Below are 21,966 nucleotides of genomic sequence, written 5' to 3' on the forward strand. Positions count from 1 at the left end.
GAGCCTGGGAGGTAGAGGAATACAGACGGGTGTGCCTGCAACCCTGTCCTTTGTCTGCTTTTCAGGAAGGAAGACTATTTAGAGTCTTGCTGGAACAGCCCCAGCTGAGCGATTGGCTTCCCAAACAAGGGCATTTCTGCCCTTTCACTGTGTGCAGATGCCTCACAAGCACCTACTGCATGGTTATAGTAGCCCAGTACAGCTTCAAACTTTCCCTGTGATGTTATGTGTAGCTGCTGCTCCATTGCCTTTCCACTGTGTGCTATTCCACTGTGTAAATGTGTCACAGCTGTTACACTTCTATTTTTCTTAGGTTTATTATCTTTTGTGCAAGAGAGTGTTTTTTCTGGCCAGGCAGTGGTGTGCACACCTTTAATCTCAGCACTTGGGAGGCAGAGGCAGGCAGATTTCTGAGTTCGAGGCCAGCCTGGTCTACAACATGAATTCCAGGACAGCCAGAGCTACACAGAGAAACCCTATCTAAAAAAACAAAAACAAAAACCAAAAAAAAAAAAAAAAAACCCAAAAAAACAAAACAAAACAAAAAAAGTGTTTTGCTTTTGTGTCCGTCTGTACCACAAGTGTGCCTGGTGCCCACAGAGGGCATAAGAGAGCATTGGACTCTCAAGAACTGACTGGCATGGGTGCTGGAAAGTGAACTTGAGGTATCTGGAAGAGCAGCATACACTCTTACTGAACCACCTCTCCGCCCTCTGTTTCATTAATATTAATGCCATATGGGCATTCTTGCCCATGTCCAGGTGTGCTTGGGTTCTTGCTATGGCTCTCTGGCACTTGTAGCGGTGGCTCACCGTGGCTTATGTTTGTGTTTCCTTGATTATAAAGGTTGTTTCCTTGTTGGTGCGTCAGCCTGTGCTTCTGCTAGGTTGTCTGTTCTGGGTCAGCAGGACTATAGATGCTGGATGCTTGCCCTGTGATGGTGGTACGACCACACATGCACTCACCCCCACCCCCAGCCTTTTATATCCTTCATGTGGTAGTGAATACCTAGAAGTTTCTAGCCTTCATTTAACCATATGTATAATCTTTGTCTTAAGTAGTAAAATCCTCCTACTGTAAGATCAGATTTTCTTCTCTTCCAGTCTTTTTAGAGTTAACTTTTTAATGTATGCGTGCAAGTGCATGTGTGTGGGAGGGTATGTGTATGTATATGTTTATGTGGGGGGGGGTAGTATTGTCTGTGTGTATGGGCTGTGTTAATAGCTTCTCTACCATATGTTTTTGAGGCCAGGGTTTCTCACTGAACTGAAGGCTTTCAGACCAGAATAGCCTCAAATTCATAGAGATTCGCCTGCCTCTGCCTCCTGAGTGCCGGGATTAAAGGTGTGCACTACCATTGCTTGGCCAGCTTATTTTTTTAAAGATGTATTTTACTATGTTAAATCACGTGTATGTATTTGTGTGTGGGTATGTGCACATAAATGCAGGTGCTTGCAGAGGCCGGAGGCTTTGCATCCCTGGATCTGGAGTTATAAAAGGTTGGTTGTGAGTGTCAGATCCAAGCTCAGGTCCTCATGCTTGCTCAGCAAGCGCTTTACCTCCTAAACCATCTCCCCAGCTACAGAGATAACTTTGTGAATAAAGAAATGTGTTTCTATGTCAGGTTGACAAGGGTGAGAATTTAAGACAGTATGTATGTATGTATGTATGTATGTATGTATGTATGTATGTGTGTGCACTTGCATACCACGGCATGCTTGTGGACGTCAGAAGACAGTTTGGCAGGGAATTTGTTCTCTCCACCCTCCTTGGTTTCAGGCTTGGTGCCTGACAACTCACTGAACCATCCATCCACCTGTTTTGTCTTGTTTTTCCCCCCTCTCCCGTTCCCTCCCTCTCCAACTTTGACAGTTACCTTCCTACGTGTCTTTAATAGGCTTATTGTTTCATTAGAGTCAGTCCTAGCTGTTTTATGTAATTTTGTTGCTATTATTAATGATACCATCATAATTATAAATGCCACCTCTGATGATACATGAAAGTTGAGGGGTTTTGTTTTATATTTTTGTTTTTCTTATATAGCTTTTTTTTTTTTTAAATACAGCTGTCTGAGTTTGGAAAGTTCCTTCTCCTCCTTCCTTTGTTAATACAGCTCCTCCAATGGGTGTTCTAGCTTAGCTTTTCTTTCTGAGTGATCTGCATACAGGGAATTGTGTGGGCTTCCTCCTCTTCATTAGATTTTCAAATGTTAGACCACATCTGCATTCCCAAGATAACCCAGCTCAGCACAATGAGCGAGCAAGCTTTCATATGCTAGTGGATTTGGTTTGCTAGTATTTTTGTAAGATTTTTAAATCTGTGTTTATGAGACTCTTCTGTAACTTTTCCCTTTTCTCATTGTCTTTCGTTTTAGTAATAATTTTTTGTCTTAAAAATTAATTATATTGTATCAAATTAATAGCAGAGTTCTTCTCCTTCCTTCTCTTTTTTTCTCTCTCCCCCCTATTTTCCTTTTCCTTCCTTCCTTCCTTTGGTTTTTCGAGACAGGGTTTCTCTGTGTAATAGCCCTGACTGTCTTGGAACTCACTTTGTAGACAAGGCTGGCCTCGAACATGGAGATCTGCCTGCCTTCCTTCTGAGTCCTGGGATTAAAGGTGAGTGCCACCACACCAGACTTTTTCTCCCCCTTTTCCTGTGTTAACTTCCATCTAGGAATTAAACCCAGGTTTTTCACATGCTAGTCAAGGGCTCCACAGCTTAGGCACATCCCCAGTCCTGGGTTCCTTTATTAAACAACACCAGCAAAGCAATCAAGCTATACCAGGGACACCAGCCTTGGCCAAGACAGCACTTTAAAAAAAAATTGGATATTTTCTTTATTTATTTTCAAATGTTTTCTCCTTTCCAGGTCTCCCCTTTGGAAATCCCCTAACTCACCCCCTCCCCCCCGCCTCTATGAGGGTGCTCCCCAACCTACCCACTCCCGTCTTCCTGGCCTGGCATTCCCCTACACTGAGGCATCAAACACTCTCAGGCCCAAGGGCCTCTCCTCCCACTGCTGTCCAACAAGGATAGCACTCTCTCTTATTTCAACGTTTCCATTTCTGTGATGGAGGCAGGTAGTTGGTTCCCAGTCCTATTTGGGCTCCTTCTGTTAGCTTGTGTGATCAGAAGGAATCTACAGATAGGGTCCATCCATGGCGTGGGAGGAGAGGTGAATCTGGGGCTCCTGAAGGCACCAGGCCTCCCTTTCGCTCTTTGCCTTTTGTTTTGTTTTTAAGGCTGTGTGGTTTGTTTCCTCAGTCCTTTCTCTCTCTTTTTGGTGTGGCAGTTTATACTTTGTTGTCTCCTTTAAAGGTTCTTGGCCTTGCCTGACAGATATTCGGCCCTTAGATATTTGCCGCCATGCTTAAATGTGCTTTCCTGCAGGGCTTGTCGGCCAGTCAGCCTGAGCCAGTGACAGACAGACCCTAGCTATCTCAATGAGGGTTCTGTTGCTGTGATAAGATACCGTGATCAAAAGCAACTTGTCCAGCTAACAACACACAGCTTACACTCCATCGTCAAAGGAATTCAAGGCAGAAACCTGGTGGTATGAACTGAAGGAGAGGCCATGGTGGGGTGCTTTTAAAGCTTGCTCAGCCTGCTTCCTTATAGCATCTAGGACCAGCAGTCCTGGGGTAGTACTGCCTACAGTGAGCTGGGTTCACTCACAGTCAATATCAATCAGAAAATGTACCACAGACCAGCCCTCAGGCTAGTCTGGGGGAGCATTTTCTCAATTGAGGTTCCCTCTTCCAAAGTGACTCTAACTTGGGTCAAGTTGACATAAAACTAACCAGCACACTGTCTCAAGCAAAAAGTAGAGGACATCTGAGAAGTGACACCTGAATTTGCCCTCTGACCTCTGCATGCATGCACATACATGTGCATATATACATATAAACACAGGACATAGACACAGACCATAGCACAGCTACACTTGTCCAGTTTTGTTTTGTGTTTGACACAGAGATTGGTTCTAAGGCCGTTTGATCTTGGGATTTGAATTCGTTGCATTTAGCTTTGTTGTAACACATTATCCAGTACACCAGTTCTAGCTGTGGCCCAGCCCTAAGACCTCCTGTGACCTGAAGAGGGCTCTGCACCTTCTTCCTACTCTGCAGTCATGTGCTGTCAGGCTTTGCCTCCAGGGGCCTCCGAGTGGACCTGCAGGACCAGGTGTCATAATAGTAGCACTCTATCCTCAGGGACCTTTTCTTTCCACCATTCTGAGTCCAGCTTAGGGTCTCCCAGCTCCTTGGCCTCACTTCTTCCCCTCAGAGATTCTAAGTCCTAGCTCTGTGGTCCTTCCTAGGAGCTTCTAGTGTGAGGTGCCCCCCTTGTCCTCTAGGGCATCTTAGGACCTCCTTACCTGCCCTGTCCTCTAGTACCAAGTCAGATGCGTGACACACAGGATTCTCTCCACTGAAATGCCTCATGGGGACCCTGATTGATATGTCAGGAGACACAAACCTGTCAGTTCCAAATATTGTCAAAATCCCGTGTCACATCTCGAAGAACCTTCAGATGATCTGGTCTCTGTTTATGCCCAACCTCTTGTTCAGCATCTGGTCAGTAAGACTGAGGGAACACTAGATCTGTCCTTGGCACTGGAGGGCAGAAATAGGCGCTGCCAGGGTAGACTAACTTCCTGCTCTACTGGGGCCTGTAGTCTGGGGTTGAGACTTTTGGAATAACAATTTTAAGTTTTGACAACATAGGCAAAAAAGGGGGGGTGTACAGAAATTATATTATCTCAAAATGCAAAATGTGTGCTTATTGAAGAAAATAAGCAACATGGGGAAATGGTACAGCACAGCCTACCTCAGCCCACTGGGATGAGCACCGTCACAGCTGGAAAGTCCCAGGTCCTGCCTAGGACTTGTGAATCAGAGCTGTGTGCACTGTTAGTGGGAATCCACGTTGGGACAGCCACTGTGGAACAGTGTGGCACGTCCTTAAAATTCTTTTGGGTAGAATCACCATATGATCGAGCAATTCCACGTCTGGTATAGCTAGAATTGAAAGCAGAGACTAGCTGGGTGGTGGTCTTTAATCCTAGCACTTGGGAAGCACAGGCAGGCAGATTTCTGAGGTAAAGGCCAGCCTGGTCTACAGAGTAAGTTATAGGACAGCTAGCGCTACACAGACAAACCCTGTTTCAAAGAAACCAAAACCAAAACCAAAATCAAAACCAAACAAACAAAATACGGGGCAGGGAAAAAAAGAAAAAAAGCAGAGACTGGAACAGATATTTGCACACTGGAGTTTATAGTTACATTATTCCAGCGGCTAAGACTTGGAGGCAGCCTAAGTGTCCATGGATGGATGAATAGAAGAAGAAGTGTAGCTTCTTCATACAGTGGACTTCAGCCCTGGAAAGGGAAGACATCCTGACATGTGCTAAAACACGAATGAGCCTCGAGGGCATTATGGCCAAAGAGATGAGGATGTAGTGATTCTGCTTCTATGAGGCCCCGAGTGGTCATTATTAGGCAGGAATACAGACATGGGGACAGTGTCCACGTGGGATGGTGAGTAAGTGCTGGGTGTGGGTGGGGTGATGGCTGCCAGCACTGGTGTTCTTAGCACTGCTGAGGAATGGTGGCTTAGTTTGTGTTGCTGAACGTCACAGCTGAGGACTGGCCTCCAGTGTGCTCTCTGTGGTGAAGGGCCAGCTCCAGGAACCAGTGAGTGTATTGAGGGGACTGCAGGGTATTGCTGGGGGGTTGCTACAGGACTGTGGACACCTTTAGGCCCCTGCATCACTGAGAAACTCTTTCCAGGATGAATGGGGACCCATGAAAGCTGTAGCCTGGGAGTTCCTCACTTAACAATAGCTCGCTGCTTTTACTGGGGAGGCTTTGTGATTCCTTTCAACTTTCTAAGCTGTCCAAGCCAGCTTACCCCTTTTCTAAAATGTGTATGTGTAGGCCATGTGTGTCTATGGGTGCCACAGGAGGCCAGAAAAGGGTATGTAGCCCCTGGAACCAGAGTCATAGACGGTTGTGATCCACTTGACATGGATGCTAGGATTCAAAATCGGGTCCTCTGGAAGAGTAGGAAGTGCTCCTAACTGCTGGGCCATCTCTCCAGACCATAGGCCTGCTTCTATTTGCTTCCCAAGTCATACTCATTTTGTTAGAGCCTAAGGAGGCTCTTCTGAGCCTCTCAGGAGCAGGTGTTTGAATTGAGAGGAAATAGCAGCATGACATTGTCATTTCCTGGAGGAAGAAACCCAGGCCTTTTGCTGAAATGATCCTCAGACACTGGCTAGGGCGTCCTTGGCTTCTTAAAGTGAGCTAAGCTGACACAAAAGTACGGGCAGGTGAAGACAGCCTTCATGGGCTGGTTCTTCACACACTATCAGTCCGTTCCTAGAACAGGCTGTCTGCATGCGGTGGGAAAGCAGGGTGGGCCTTATCATCTAGGGCACACAGTTGGTAGCTAACAACAGATAGCTAAAGATCCTGGGGGGACTCTTGCAATTGTTTGCATATTTTGTGGTAAATATTTTAATTAAAGTATACTGAACAATGACTTCAAGTGACCCTCCCACAGTGCTGCTGGGCTTGGCTCTTCCTTCAGTGGAGCACAAAGGACAGAACAGATAGTGTCTTCCCAGGAGGGTAACCTAACACATCTTTTTCTTTGTTTTTAGAGTTCAAAATTGGGGCGGGGAGTTGCCCTGGCCCAGACGTCTCAGCGCACCTCAGCTCGCAGGTCCTTTGGAAGATCTAGGAGATTCAGCATCACGCGCTCCCTTGATGATCTTGAGGTAGGTGCAATGGCCTTGCTGACCATGTGTGCTACTGCCACTATTTCCCCTCTCTTCCCTTCCAAAGATTTGTCCCCACCCTCTTGGGATCCCGTTGGACTCTGCCTCTCAGCAGGAGCTTCCAGGGCACATGGCTGGAGGTTTCCTATATCTCAAAGTGCCTGAGTCTGGACCCCCACACTGGGGAGCCCTGATCAGAAGGGAGTATGTTTAATCCTTTGGGACAGTTGAGGTAGGACTGACCCCTACCCTTCCTAAAGACCTGATCATCCCACATCAAAGGCCATTTTAAGAATAGATTTTATTTGTGGGAAGTTTGAGGTTTATAGAAAACTAGAGCAGAAAGAAAGTCTTGATGATGGTGCACAGTTGTCACCATGTGAGGTTGAGTATCTGTCATGGCCAGTGGGTATTGTGGGTGCATTGCTGCTAGTGACAGTGCAGCAGCAATGTCAGGAGGGTGTCCTGCATGTATGGGCACATGGGCTATGCCATGCATACTAGCCTACAGAACACATACAGAAGTTGGGCAGCACCCAGGGTCCTCTGTGCTCTTCCTGTCCCCTCCCTGAGGCCTTGGCATGCAGAGATGGTTTTGCTGACTTCATTTCTGAATCCTGACAGGCACAGTTGTAGCCCGTGCCCTATTACACTCTCTAGAGGCAGCCCCCTGGCTCTCAGGTGTGTGGTGTCATTTTCTGTGGCACAGTGGTATAAACCCTGTCTTGATGGACACGCTGAGGACGGTGACATGTCTGCTCTAAAGAAGCTGTGTGGATGTCCTCATGTACATCTCATGCATACGTGTGCTGGTGCTAGAATGTTGTTGTAAGTGGAAGAACTGAGTGGCAGGTGTCCATCCATGTCCCTAATGGCTGCTTCCACATTTGGCAAGGTGACAGTGAAGACCAGATGCAGAGCTGTTCCATGGTGCAGAAGAGAAAACGCTGTTAGGCAGAGGCTGAGAGGCAAGGTCCAGCCTTGGGACCCTTATGGCATTGCTGTGCCTCAGCAAAAGGTGGATTATGGTTAGCCTGTCTACAGGTGGGGTGTTCTCCCAGGGGTGCTTGTGTCTGTGCTTGTGCAAGAAGAGGCCTCTGTGGATCTGAGCCCTGAGCATGTATTCCTGGTGGTGATTCGAGAAGCCACTGTAGAGGTTTAGGCTACTGTTTTGCTTCCTTCATCTCCATGAATGTGCTGGGTCTTCCTGCTGGCCAGCGACTGGAGTCTTGCTGGAGTCATAAGGGCAGCACTCCATCCTGACCCATTTGCTCTCCATCCTGTCCTCAGAGGAGCCAGTAAGAAGGTTGTGTCATGCCCACTGGCCTGGAACTCACAGTCCTTCTGTCACAGCCTCCCAAGGACTAGGAGCCAAGCCCGTGCCAGCTTGTATTGCTGATATGGCCACTTGACAGATAGAAAGCCCAATTGCAGACCGGCTATGAAACACTTCTTGGGTCACAGGGCAGTGGAGCTGTGGCTTTTTATCATGTGGGTAGCCTCTTGCTTAATCTTTCTGAATTTACCCTGAAGATTTCAAAGTGCATAAGCTACAAATAACCCTGGTGTACTGGGGAGCTGTGGCGCCTGTCCATGTATACTTTCCTTGGCTGCTGGGGCAGCTGTGCTAGAAGCTTCCTCCAGACCTCTGTGTCTGTGGCCTCCATGGCCCCTAGGTGCAGCTGGCCCTGGTTACAGGGCTACTGTAGAGTGCAGCAGAGTACTGCGACATCACCCTGATGGCTAGAGAGTGAGCGGCTCACTGTCTGGGGACCACATGCCAAGCAGCTGCTGTGGTTAGGAGGCAGCTGGGACTGAGGCTGCCATGAGCTGATGTTGGTGCTGCCTCTCAGCCTAGAGGCTGGCCTTGTTCTTCGAAGGTCTTGGCTAGGGGTCTAGGGTGCTCGGTGGTGAATACAGCCATGTGGGACGGGTCTTCATGCTCTTGGTCACTCCTGCCTTTTTGAGGCCTTCCCTTTCTGTCCTCCAGCCTCATCACCTGTCCTGTTCATAATCCTTTGCAGTCTCACCTGGGCCCATTCTTCTTACACACAAATATGTCCAGGCTACCATGTCAGACTCTAATCTTCTGGGCACTCCATCCTGACCCATTTGCTTCACCATCTCATCCACTGTCCTCCACAGTCACTGGTTGCAAGCACTTCCCTGTGTGACCCTGGCTGTGAGTGACCTGGGTAAGGAGGAGCTGTCTCCTTGCATGGAAGGGTGCAATGCTGAGCCTAGGACAGGACCAGTCTCACACTCACGATGGACAGTTTGATACTGGAAGCTGACCATTGTCCCATGTAGAAACTTTGTGTCCACCTGGCTCAGCATAACTGAGAGCTGCTTTTAGCAGCAGGAAGCAGCAGTGGGAACAATGTGGGCAGCAGGGTCTGAGCCATGTTCCCAAAGGAGAGGCAGGCAGCAATCAAGAGTCTAGTCAGGCCTCCAGACCTTTTCTTTTCTTCCAGACGTTTCTCTCTCCTTCTTTCTTTCTTTCTTTCTTTCTTTCTTTCTTTCTTTCTTTCTTTCTTTCTTTCTTTCTTTCTTTCTTTCTTTCTTTCCTTCCTTCCTTCCTTCCTTCCTTCCTTCCTTCCTTCCTTCCTTCTTTCTTTCTTTCTTTCTTTCTTTCTTTTCTCTCTCTCTCTCTCTCTCTCTCTCTCTCTCTTTCTTTCTTTTTCTTTTTTTTTTTCGAGACAGGGTTTCTCTGTATAGCCCTGGCTGTCCTGGAACTCACTTGATTAAAGGCATGTGCCACCACGCCTGGCTCAAACCTCTGTTTCTTTGTGACTGGTGAGAGGTCTGTGCTAACAACTTGTCTCTTGAGAAGAGACATCCAACTTCTCACCACTCTGCTAATGCGCAGCCCCGAGTGCAGGTCTGTCTCCTGCCCTCCCAGGTATCATGAGCCCTGTAATGTTGTGGTGATCTGGGGACTCAGGTTCTCTCTGAGTGTCCTGTGACAGGGTGGGAGCATTGCTGTTGGCCCAGAATAGCTGCACACGTTCCCAGCATGCTGCCTCCCAGTACCCTGACAGAAGCAACTTAGGGGAGAAAGGATTTATTCTGGCTCACAGCTCAAGGTTATGGGTCATCAGAGCAGAGGAGTCATGGTGGCAGGAGCTGATGGCAGGGAGTGATGACTTTGTCATGCTAGTTCTCAACTGGCTTTCTCAATTTTATACACCTGGATCTTCTGCAGGGAATGGCCTCGTCCGTGATTAAGATGGGGTTCCCAGCTGGGCAGTGGTGGCGTAGGCCTTTGATCCCAACACTCAGGAGGCAGAGGTAGACAGATCTCTGCTTTTGAGATCACCTTGGTCTACAGAGTGAGTTCCAAGACGCAGACAGCTAGAACTACACAAACCCTGTCTACAAAAACCAAAACCAACCAACCAACAAAACAAAAAGATGGGGTTCTCCAGTCAATTTCAAATAGCATAATTATGATAATCCTCCACAGACATGTCCAGAAGCCCATCTCCCAGGAGATTCTAGATTCTGCCAAGTTAAACACTAGGGGAAACTGAGGCATTGCTATTGATGACACTTGCCTTGGTGTCATAGAACCTTCTTGATTGTCTCCTGATCTTTCCCATAATTAGTGATTTCCAGTTTGAGAAGCAGCTTAAGTTCGCAAGTTGAAAATGTCTTTACTTGGCCTCCTGATCATCTACCTTGATTTCTTTTGTCTTGACTAAGCAATAGCCTTGGTAGCTGCCAGCCAGCCGGCACCTAGGGGCACTTTGCTCTGCCCTCTATGAGGGAAGTGTACTGGAGCCAATCGTTCTGTCTCTTACCTGGGTCTCTGGAGGCCTTTGCCTGCCAGCCCTCGGGCTGCAGGGATGGAATGGTGCTGAACTTAGTTCTGTCTCTCCCACCATTTGCTTTCACGGTGCTCAGTCACTCTTGACACATTAGTCTCTTCCCCCGTTGCTGTGACTTGGTGCCTAGTGCTTTCTCATTATACCCTCATGACGGTTGCAAAGCTGAGCTCATGCTGTAAAGCAAGTCTCAGCAGAGTGAGTGACAAAGGGTGCACAGCCTCATTGCAGGCAGGCTAGAAACAGCGGCATCTGTCAGCTCAGTGAGCCATTCCTTGCTAACTCATCCGGTTCAAAGAAGACATCCCCATGTATATTAGGAAGTGCTTTGAACGGAACAGCACTGGAAGTAACCACCTGCCTAAACATGCAGGGCGTGGCTAAAACCTGTTAGGTTTGAACCTGGAATGCCCCGCAGAGGCTCAGGTTTTGAATGCTTGGTCCTTAGCTGCTAAAACTACTTTGGGAAGCTGTTAGAGGCCCCATCCACAGAAGTTAGGGCCTAGTTGCGGCTCTTTGAAGGTTCCACCTGGCCTTGGTTCCACCTTTGTGCTCTCATTCTTGGCTTACTACCATGTGAACAGCCACTGACACACATTACTGCCACTGTGAATCTCAAACACTTGGTCCCCACCGTGATGGGCTGCAGTCCTCTGGAACTGCCCCAAGTGATCCTCCTCCCCAGAGTAGTTCTCACGTGACTCAAAACACCAGTGAGGGATTACTAATTTAACTTTCTTATAGTTTTTCTTTTTTGTGTGTGCATGCATGTGTGTGTGGCGGGGGAGTGTATGTACATGTTCATGTGAGTTGTATGCACATGTGCTTGCATATGGAGGTCAGAAGTTGGCATCTGGTGTCCTTCTTGGTCTGCCTTCACTTTATATTTGAGGCTAGTTTTCTCACTGAAACTCATTGATTCTGCTAGGCTAGCTGGCTAGTGAGCTCCAGAAGTCTTGTCTCTGCCCTCCGAGCACTGGGGTTGAAGATGTGTAGCACCGTGCCCAGCCGTTATGTAGGGGCTGGTAATCTGAAATCAGGTCCTCACTCTAGTGGACAGGCCTGTATAGATTGGGCTGTCTCCCCAGCCCCAACAGTGTGCGACAAGGAGAGTGGAATGTCATCTCAGGTTGGACACGAGCCAAAGAATAGGAGCAGGAGCAGGGCAGTAATCGAGAGTAAAGCAGCAGTTATCTAACAGTAGATAAAGGGGGTACTTTATTCTTAGCTGGTTTATAGGAGGCCACTATAACCTTGGAACCAAATGCTCTGAGGAGAAAGTTTAGAAGATTGGCTAATACTACCTGTGAGAATCCCAAGCAAGATATTAGCAATCAGAGTGCAGCAGTTTTTATTTTAGGGGTACATTATTTGATATTTAAAATTTTAATCCTCCCTCCCCCTAGAGTGTGTGACTTACCACATTAACAGAGTAAAGTAGGAAATAGTTACATATTAGCTAAACAGGCAGAAAACGCATTTGGTATAGTTCATTGTCCATATATGATGAACAAAAGCTAACAATGTAAGAATGAAAAGGAGCATCCAAGGTCCCACCAAGTTCTCCGAATGGCCTGTGTCATGGTGTGGCATGGTGTGGCATGGCACACATTATATACTAAGCTATCCTAAGACCAGCCAAGACAGTGTCTGCTTCTACTTTCCATTTAAGTTTTTACTGGTATTATTGTTGAGACACACAGAGATTAAAAACAACAGACATATGAAGTGCTTGCAAAAAATAAATAAAAAAGTTTTAACAGAAAATTCCAAGTGATGGCCAGTTACTCAGAGTAGTGAGGAGATTAGCAAGGCTGCTGGGTACATGGATACAAAAGTCAGTTGTGAACACAGCTAGGAAAGGATCGGGGATTCAATGCAATGCATTCTTTTGCAAGTTTAAGTTGACATACAGTTATATATTTTTATCATGTACAATATCATGTCTTGAGGTATTAATTGATATTCCATGTAACCAAATATAGTGATTTTTTTGTGTGTGTGTATGGTAAGAACATTTAACATTAAATTTCTTGTTAATTTAAAAAACCATCCTGGATAATGGATCAGTGAGATAGTTCAGAAGGTCTTAAAGATGCTTGCTGTCAAGCCGGGAAACCTGAGTTTGATCCCTAACCCATATGGTGGAAAGAGGCCCAGTTCTTACAAGTTGTCCTCTGACCTCCACGTGTGTGTTGTGGTATACACACACACACACACACACACACACACACACACCCCTCTTAACTCTTTTTCTAAGTGTAATGCTATGTCCTTTAGCTACGCTCCAGCTTTGCCCTGAATTGATGGTGCCTCTGGAGCCCCATCCTACCCTCCACCTTTGTGCAAGCAGGCTTCGGGCTTCACAGACTGAGTTCATTGGCCTTGGCCTCGCTGTGCTTGATTTGTTTCCCCTAACGTAAAAACCGTCTGAGTTACTCTGCTATTGTGCTTCAGTGCAGCTTTAATAAAAATCCCAGCAGGTGTTTACCGAATTTAAGATTATTTTTATAAAATTTTTGTGGAAATTCAAAGGGCCAAGAGGAGAAAAGATCTGTACTTAAATTTTTTATTGTGGGAAAATGCACATGATGCAGCTTGCCATTTTAACCATTTTTAGGTATGGATTGAGATTGAAATGCACCCTCCAGCTCATGGGTTGAAGATTTTTATCCCTATGTCTTGGTGCTTGGTGCTAGTTTAAGAGGTGCTAGGATTTTTACCGGGTGTGGCTTAGCTGGAGGAAGTGGGGCTTAGCCACAGTGGGTGGGACTTAGAGTAGGTGTGGCTTAGCTGGAGGAGCCAGTCACATGTGGGATGAATCCTTAGGAGCTGTTTGATTTCCCTGTCTGTCCCACCCTTCCCCCTCTCTTTCTTGCTCTCCATTTTCATTCTCCCTCTCCTGGCTCTTTCTCAGTCTTTCTTCTTGCTGGCCCCCGTGAAGTGCAGAACTTCGCTTTTCCATACCCCTCTGCATCTGTTGTCCACGAACTAAAACTTATGAAATTGTGAACCCAAATCAGTTTTCCATCTTTAAGTTGGTGCCATAGTTTTGTGTTTGTCCCCGAGCTGGTGGTTGTTCTGTGTGGATCTGAGGAGGCAAAGACATAGCTAGGTCAGACTTTGCAGGTATGCCTGAGAAGATGGGTGAGGTGAAGGCCAGAGAGGCGGTGGGAGTGGTCTGGACAGACTAGTCTCAATTCTAGGGAAGAAGGGAGTAAGGAGGGTTGGTGGGAAGGAAAGCAGGGCCTTAGAGGAGGTCTGAGGCAGCGCCTGCAGACTGCCCTTAGGGCTGCATTGGAGTCTCTTCTGTATATGCCCAGTGTGCCTGTCTTTCAGATGCAGCGTTGTGAGAAGAGTGAGATCATCTGGCAGAGTAAATGGGGTGAGCTGGGGGCTTCAGCCTGGTAGAGGGCACACAGGAGTGGGCCTGCAGACCTCCTAGGAGCTGTAAGGGGCAGGGGGGAGGCTGCTCTGTGTTAAGCCTGAGCGTATGCAGTGTGAGTATGCCTATGCTCTGTAAAGGAATTTGGAAGCCATGGATGCCACTCTCTGTCTCAGTCTCTGTCTCCTTAGCCTGTTCTTAAGTCCTAGTACTTGTGGCATCAAGCATTCTTACCATGCTGCGCTGTGCTAAGATGGAAAGTGTCCAGTGCTTGTCATCAAAGAGAGCCAGATGTTAGAAGAGAAATTAATCATAAAGTAATTCAGGGTTGTGATTATGGCTCAGTGATAGAGTCCTGGACTAGCAATTGCCTAGCATGTGCAAAACTCTGGGTTCCATCTCAGCACGCATGCGTGAACAGGCATACACAGACACACACACACACACACACACTCAAAGGTAATTGCAATTTAAGACCAGCTTCAGGCTTTGTGTTTGTTTTGTGTTTGTCTAGGTGCTGATGTGTGCTCTTGTTTGTAGAGACTGGAGGCCGTCCTCAGGTGCTGTGCTGTTACTCATCCATTGTTCACTGACCACCAGCTTCAGGCTCAGGGGTCTGCTTTCTCTGCCTCCCAATATAGCACCTTAACAGATCAACATCACTGGCTTTAAAAAAAATACTTGAGTCCTTGTGCTTTGCAAGGCAAACACTTTACTATGGAGACTGAACCATCTTCATAGCCTATTTGTTTGTTTGTTGATGCTCAGCCAAGTCTTGCCATGCCTGGCTTGCAGGTTAGCTCCCAAGGCTGGGTGGCAGTTTGAGCAGTGGGATGCTGAGACGGAGGGTGGTATGATTCCTGCAGAGGAGAAGCTACCTGAGTAGACATCAGGCCCCCTAACTGGCTACATCCTGATTGCAGCAGGATCCATGCCTTTGGCTTTTGCTGTTTGTGGGGTGAAGAGATGGGGATATAAGTGTTTATGAAAAGCTCTTCCTGGTGGGGCCAGCCATCTCTAATAATTTATTAAGGAGCCTTTGTTCATGTATGGATTTGCTGCTTTTCAAAAATCCTGCAGCTACTAGGAAGCAAAACAGACAGAGCCACTGCGCCACACAGGAAGGGAAGACGTGGGGAAACCTAGGTTGAAGCAGCTGCCCCGCTGGTGGTGTTTAGCCTGGCATGCTGACAGCCAGGAGAGAAAACCACCACTGCCGCCTGTACACAGGACCCTCATGGTTGGAGCAGGTCTGGTCCTGAAGACTGATGCTTTGTTCCGGCCCAGGTGATGAGAGGTTGCAGGACCAGCCCCAGGAAGAAATCAGAACTGAAGCCTCAGCAGAGCCTGAAGTTGGGAGAGGGAGGCATAACCAGGGAGCAGCCAGAAGGGATGTATAGACCTCCCATGGGAAGCCTATGTCCCTTAAAGCTTTGTGTGTCTGGGTATCTCCAATTCTCCTTGACTGATCTTCCATGAGTTGAACTGTGATGTTCTCTGGCACTGAAGAGGTGGACAGGAACCACCTTGCATTGAAAATCATAGTTCTTTGTGCACTGGGGAAATAAGAGATTTTGCTCACACTGCATTTAGTCTTGTAGCTGTTGTGGGATCACCGTGCAAGTATGGGGGAAGCCTTGTCATCCTCCAAGGCCTGACTCTGATCACACTGACATTCGGGCCTACAGTAGTCACCATACCTTGAGGTCTCCTGGCTGTTTATCTGCCTTGTTCTGAGTCCACCCAATGATCCCATACTGAGCTTTTGGTACTAGGCCCTTTAGTACATACTCAGGAGACCCAGGTGTCTTTACTCCATATGGAGGTGGCAAAATTGCTGCTGTGCAGGAATGGCAGCATTTCTTCCTTAGCAAGATGCCAGTATTGTGTCCAAGACCATAAGGGTGTGAGGATGACTCTAAGGACATTGTCCTAGCAGGCAAGTCCTGATTGCATGTTGGTCACTTGTGCCTCTCAAGACACTGCAGGTGCTGGTCACCTGTCCTTCCAACCACCTGTCACCCCACACTGTTTATATGATGTTGGTGTTAAAATTCCTTCCCAGAGGGAGATGTAAACATGATTTAACCCCTTCTCCTGAGGTTCTAGTTATAGTCCAAGGCCAGATTCCCTCCACACCCACTCTGGAGAACCAGTGAGCTTATTGGGCTCTGTGCTGGCTCATTTTATGTCAGCTTGACACAGCTAAAGTCATGAGAGAGAAGGGAGCCTCAAGTGAGAAATGTCTCCAGAAGAGTGGACTGCAGGCAAGCCTGGAGGGTATTTTCTTCATTAGTGGTTGATGGGGGGAGGCTCAGCCACTGTGCGTGGTGCCACCCCTAGGCTGGTGGTCCTGGGTTCTATAGGAAAGCAGACCAAGCAAGCTATGAGGAGCAAGCCAGTAAGTAGCATCCCTCCATGGCCTCTGCATCAGATCCTGCCCTGCTCGAATTCCTTTCCTGATTTCCTTTGATGATGAACAGTGATATGGAAGTGTAAGCCAAATAAACCCTTTTCTCCTCAAGTTGCTTTGGCCATGGTGTTTCATCATAGCAATGGGAACCCTAAGACAGACCTCCTTACAGAGCATAGATAAGGGGTTAGTTACAGTTCCCTCAACAGGCCATGCCTGAAAAAACTACTCAGCAAAGATAAGGTCTTCCCCATAGTTCATAGATGAAGCTCCCTCCCCTCATCTCAACATCCTTAGCCTACATACTCTAGCTCCTCCTCAGGCCATGTACAGCTCAGCAGTTACATATACCACGTGTTAGGGAGAGACTGGATACTCAGGTGAGGGGGCTTGTGACCCTCCCCGACCCTCCATGAGAGTATATAAACTGTCATAAGCCCAGCTGGGACAATCCTCCTTGTAGGGGTGCAGCTTAACTCCACAGGATGGCTGTTGCCAACAAGTGGCAGCTGGCTTGGGGCCTGGGAACCAGCCTGGAGGGCAGTGCAGGAAGGAAGGACCCACATTTGTGCATGTGTGTACATGTGCGTGTGTGCTTGTGTGCATGCTTGTGCCACAGCGTGAGTGTGGCGGTCAGAGGACAACTTGTGGGATTCTGTTCTCTCCTCCTCCTGTGTGAGTTCCAGGTATCAAACTCGGCAAGCTTGGTGGTATGTATCTTTATTCATTGAGTCATCTTGCTGGCCCTTGTTTTGCTTTCTGAGACAGGGTTTCACTGAGTAGCCTGGCTGGCCCTAAACCATCTCTTGTTGCTTGCACATTGATCTTCCTTTGGCTCCCACATTTTCCTATCTGTGGGCCGGCACTGCCTGTCCTGTATACCTGATCTCTGTCCCTGGGTAAAGCCCATGTTTTAGCCCCTACTCCTTGACCTTCCAGACTCAAGGGACCTGTCCTTTGTATTGGTGCCCTGCAGAACACTGCTGGAAGAGCTGGTTTGATCTCTTTTACCTGAGCTGGAGTTGCCACAGAATTAATTACTCTGACATGGGTACTGTTTTTCAGGTACTGACAATGGCAGGCTCCCAGGCAGCAGGGGGCGCTCAAGTCACAGTTTTGCCTCCATCCAAAGTAGTCCTATGCTCCAGATGTAGTGGGAGGAGGCCCTCCAGGTAGTGGGTGCTTAGATAGTATCTGCAGACCCAGCCACTCTTCTTGCTCACCATAGTCACAATCCCTAGCAAAGCATGCAAAAACTCCAAGTGAGAGCCAGGACAGGACTCGTGGGCAGGTGCCTTCTTGACATTTCGTGGGTTTGGTTGCTTCCACTGTAGCCTCCCCTACCTGAGACTTGGTGGTTGCAGAGCTGTCATTTTCTCTAAGATTGCTCTGCAGACAGCTCAAAATAAACTCTTTTTCTTTATATTTTAATCCATCCTCTCCTGATTCTCAGAGAAAGTTTTAGAATACTGCTTCGTTTGGTCTTTCATAGTCCTAGCTTCTCTTCATTTGTATGACTCTTTATTTACTCGGAGACACAATTGGGGTTCTCTTTGCCTGGAGTATTTCCTCATTCAGTTACTGCTCACTGGGTTCCCTTCCTTTTCTACACTCTGTTTAGCTCTGGGAATACAGCAGCCAACAGAACCTGAGGGCAGGTGCAAGCTGTGGTGGTAGACAGATAGACAAATTTTTTTTGTCTAACTTCAAGTAATGCCAAATTTATACTTATGTATTATTTTTTTAAAAGACACTATACTTTAAATTAAAGGTGGTGGAGGGCAGAGCTAGGCCTGCTCTGGCAAAGTGGGCAATGGTGGGAGCACTGAGGGTTGTAAGGCTACGCTCTGATGGTGCTGGTAGGTGGAGAGGACTCAGCCTGGCTGGTCTCTCCAGCTGTCCAGTGGGTGATGCTTGGATGAAGAGTGGGAGGCTGGGGAAGCCCTCTGCTCTCACTAGAATTTTGGGGCTCGCCTCCCATGGGTTCTTAACATCTGCTTGGTCTTGGTCCTTTGCTCACTTACAATGCTGTCACCTTCCTCTTCTCCCTGTGGTTCTGTCTAGACCCTTGACCACATCCTGTGGACTCCAGCATCCTTTTCTCCAAGTGCTGGCTCTGGGGCAGGGATGTTGGTGAGGCAGTTCCTGGGCACTGTGGGCAATTAGTAGGCACTTCTTGTCTGACCAAGTGACAGTGTTCTGAGTACTCTAGGTTGAGTATCCATCTGACACCATGGCGGGAGCCCATCCCACATGCACTTGCTGATCTGCCAGATGATGGCTTCCACTCTTCTCTGGGCTCCAGGTAGCTGGTGTGGGAAGTGGCTGGCCTGGGCTGGAGAGTGGAGAGAGACTCACTCACTCTGAGCTGGTGTCCAATGTTTTCTGCTCACATCTCACTGTCTTGGTGAGGCCCTCCACTGATGTCTTACTGGCTTCTTGTTCCTGAACTGGCCAGAGGCTTCTATCTGTGAGAGCTATGCTGGGCCTGTTGGGCCCAGGCTTGAAAACAATCCCACAGCACTGGGGGTGGGCAGAAGAAGGAAGGAAGGCACATGAGACTCTGGCCACCACCAACCACTGTTATCTGTCACCCTTTGGCCCTGATCTGGCAGGCAGCTAATCAGCCCTTTCTCAGAGCACGTGTGGGTTAGGAAACAGGACAGCAGAGTCCTGGGTGTTGGCCTTGCTTTCTTCAAGGTCTGTCCTCAGAAGAGACTCTTCTCAGCCTGACTAATGACCTCATCAGCTAAGAGGCCAGGCCAGACAGCAGGTATGAGAGGAGAGGATGCGCCCTCAAGGCCCCAGGCTGCTTGTGTCTGAACCACAGCATCCATACAAAAAGACCCCATTGTTTTCTTCCCTTCTCATTCCTGACTGAACACACCTGGATGCAGGCCTTTGTTTGAGATGATAAGAGTAAGCATCTAGCTTTCTGCATAAGGTTCTTAAGTGTTATATGGCTGGGTGGCCTCCCAAGGTCCCAGCAGGTTCTTCTGTGCACATTAACCATGCCTGGCTCATGTGCATGTTGATCACTCATAGATGGTTTTAGGGTCTGGAGGGCTTGTGGACTAGGATGTCCTGCCCTCTGCACCTTTCCCCAAACTATAGATTAGTGCTAGGCCCTCAGACAATTGTCACTCTGACTGCCGTAGGCCACTTAGACTCTCTGGCATAGAGACAGTTCCCAGTGCCCTGTGGCCAGCTGTCATTGGCCTCTGTAGTGGCTAGTTTTGTGTCAGCTTGACACAGGCTGGAGTTATCACAGAGAAAGGAGATTCAGTTGGGGAAATGCTTCCACGAGATCCAGCTGTAAGGCATTTTCTCAATTAGTGATCAAGGGGGGAGGTCCCCTTGTGGGTGGTGCCATCTCTGGGCTGGTAGTCTTGGTTCTATAAGAGAGCAGGCTGAGCAAGCCAGAGGAGCCAAGCCAGTAAAGAACATCCCTCCATGGCCTCTGCATCAGCTCCTGCTCCCTGCCCTGCTTGAGTTCCAGTCCTGACTTCCTTGATGAACAGCAGTGTGGAAGTGTAAGCTGAATAAACCCTTCCCTCCCTAACTTGCTTCTTGGTCCTGATGTTTGTGCAGGAATAGAAACCCTGACTAAGACAGTCTCAAAGGACAGATCACCAGGCTCAGAGTCTCCAGGCTCCCAACAGAGCAGAGGTGGTGCTCCCTTTCAGCAAGGAGCAGCTCTGTAAAGGTTAGGCCATCTGCATCATCTCTAGCTATGGAAGCCACTGCCCTTGTCGGCTTCACCCCTGTAAGGTATTAGCATCCTCACCTTTGCTGGGGTTGGGGTGAGGGTGGTGCACACGATCCCTACCCCTTGCTGCTTTTGCTGGCTTTGTTCCTATGATCATGGCTGCAAGTCCCCCAGAAGCCATTGGTCTGAGGAGCTTGAGCTTTTGCCAGTTCTCATCCTGGCCAGCTGTCACCAGCTGTCACCAGCTTCTACTTGGGAGGGAAGGCAAGGTGTTGTGGATTCAGTCCTTAGTGTTGCCTTGTGGTCACACACGTCTCTCTCAAGGAAAAGCAAAGGTGAGTCTGGCCCTAGGGATTTCCATCTGGTGGCGTGACGCAGACCCAAGGCTTCTCACAGCCTAAGGGTCAAAGGCACTTCATTTGTAATTTCTGAGGTTGTCACTCGGTCACTCAAGGGTGATGGAGGACTGTGGGACCAGCTTGGCCAAACCACAAAGCCTGGAGGCACCTGGGTGAGCGGTTCACTGAGTCTCAGGAAAGTGGCAGGTAATCTTGCAGTGGGACCCAGGTTATAGCACTACTTTCTCTCCGCCTTCTTCCTTTCACAAGCCAGGATCCATCAGGTTCATACGCTCTTGGGTTGTTCATACTTGGGAAGCAAATGCAACCAATCATGTTTCACAGATGCTGCGTGGAGGTGGAGGGGTTTTTAGGAACATACTAGATCCTGCTGGCTGCCACGGAGGAAGCGCGTGCATAAGGAGCAGGCTTATAATAGAATCAGCGGCAACTGTAATTAAGGTTGCAAACCATACCACGCCACTAAAACACAAATTCTTTGCAGCTGTTGTGCTGAGAAATTACCCCGTCAGCCAGTGTTGCTCTTCAGATTCTGTAGAGGAAATGCTTTAAAAATGATCTCACAGGGTGATTTATATATAAATGACTCTTCTGTATGAGACGATCAAGATAGAGTCTGAGTCTCTGGCAGACCACAGCTTCCTCGGTGTCCTGTTGCTATGGGTGACGAAGGGAGCACATGGAACTGAAATGTCTGAACTTTTCTGACATGCACAGGCATGCCGCTGTGTCGGATGGGGTTTTAGATCCAGGTGCCTGGCGCATTATGGACGTTTTCTTGTCTTAAGATGAATTTGGAAAAGGGGCTGTCAGATGACTCGGACGTTTTTATTGACCAGCAGGTAAGCCATCCAGCCGCTTCGTGGTGTGTAAATGGGATGCTACAAGCCAGCCTGGCATCCAGGTTACTACTTTATCTTCACCTGTTTGGGAATAGGCGCTGTGGACTTTCCAGGTGCTTTGAAGTATGCACTTTGGGGCTGCTTTCCTTGGGTCGTGAGAGCCACAGGGTGAGTGTGCACCGAGGACCACAGCCCCAGTGCAGGGCTGGGCAGAGTGAGCTCCATGGGTGAGTGTGGGACTCAGCCCCAGTGCAGGGCTGTCTGTGTGGCTTCTTGGGACACTGGGTCCCCCGAACCCCTTGTAAGCCGGTACTGCTTGTACCCTGTGTGCCTGTCTGAAAGCACCAAACATTTTCTTTTAGTACCCATAGTAATTCTAACAGCTCTTAAAGATGCTAGTGGATCAGTTTTGTTGAAATGCTAAGTTTCAAGTGGATAAACATTAACACTTCTCTTCTTTTTAAATTGCTAGCTTGTAGCTCACTTTTCAAAATATAACAAATTGGCTCTGCAGGAACATATAGACAACAATCAGATTTTAATGTTTGCTTATTATAGGAGCGTATGAAGTTAAGTGTGTAATAGGGTTTTGTTTTTTAAAGTGTGAGAGAAGACAAAAATAACATTTTTCTTTTGTGACATTTCTGTTG

The 21,966-nt window shown here is 48.0% G+C and overlaps 1 protein-coding gene across 11 annotated transcripts in view; it reads left to right on the forward strand.

Moving 5' to 3' along the window:
* Positions 1-21,966, forward strand: part of Rgs12 (regulator of G-protein signaling 12) — a 90,714-nt gene that overhangs the window by 19,624 nt on the left and 49,124 nt on the right. For 7 of the 11 annotated variants that reach the window (XR_003955711.1, XM_006504120.3, XM_006504123.4 and 4 more), the window contains exon 3: positions 6,665-6,781. Coding sequence is in view for 8 of the 11 variants with exons in the window: in XM_006504120.3 (XP_006504183.1) it covers positions 6,665-6,781 (117 nt within the window). In the remaining 3 variants the exon portion in view is untranslated. Of the gene's footprint in view, positions 1-5,513; positions 5,538-6,413; positions 6,510-6,664; positions 6,782-20,540; positions 20,661-20,774; positions 21,317-21,966 lie in introns of those variants that run through there. The other 4 variants (XM_006504125.4, XM_030254812.1, XM_030254813.1 and 1 more) reach the window with 4 other exon arrangements.

Source organism: Mus musculus, chromosome 5 (genome assembly GCF_000001635.26).
Source record: "Mus musculus strain C57BL/6J chromosome 5, GRCm38.p6 C57BL/6J".
NCBI classification, from domain to species: Eukaryota; Metazoa; Chordata; class Mammalia; order Rodentia; family Muridae; genus Mus; species Mus musculus.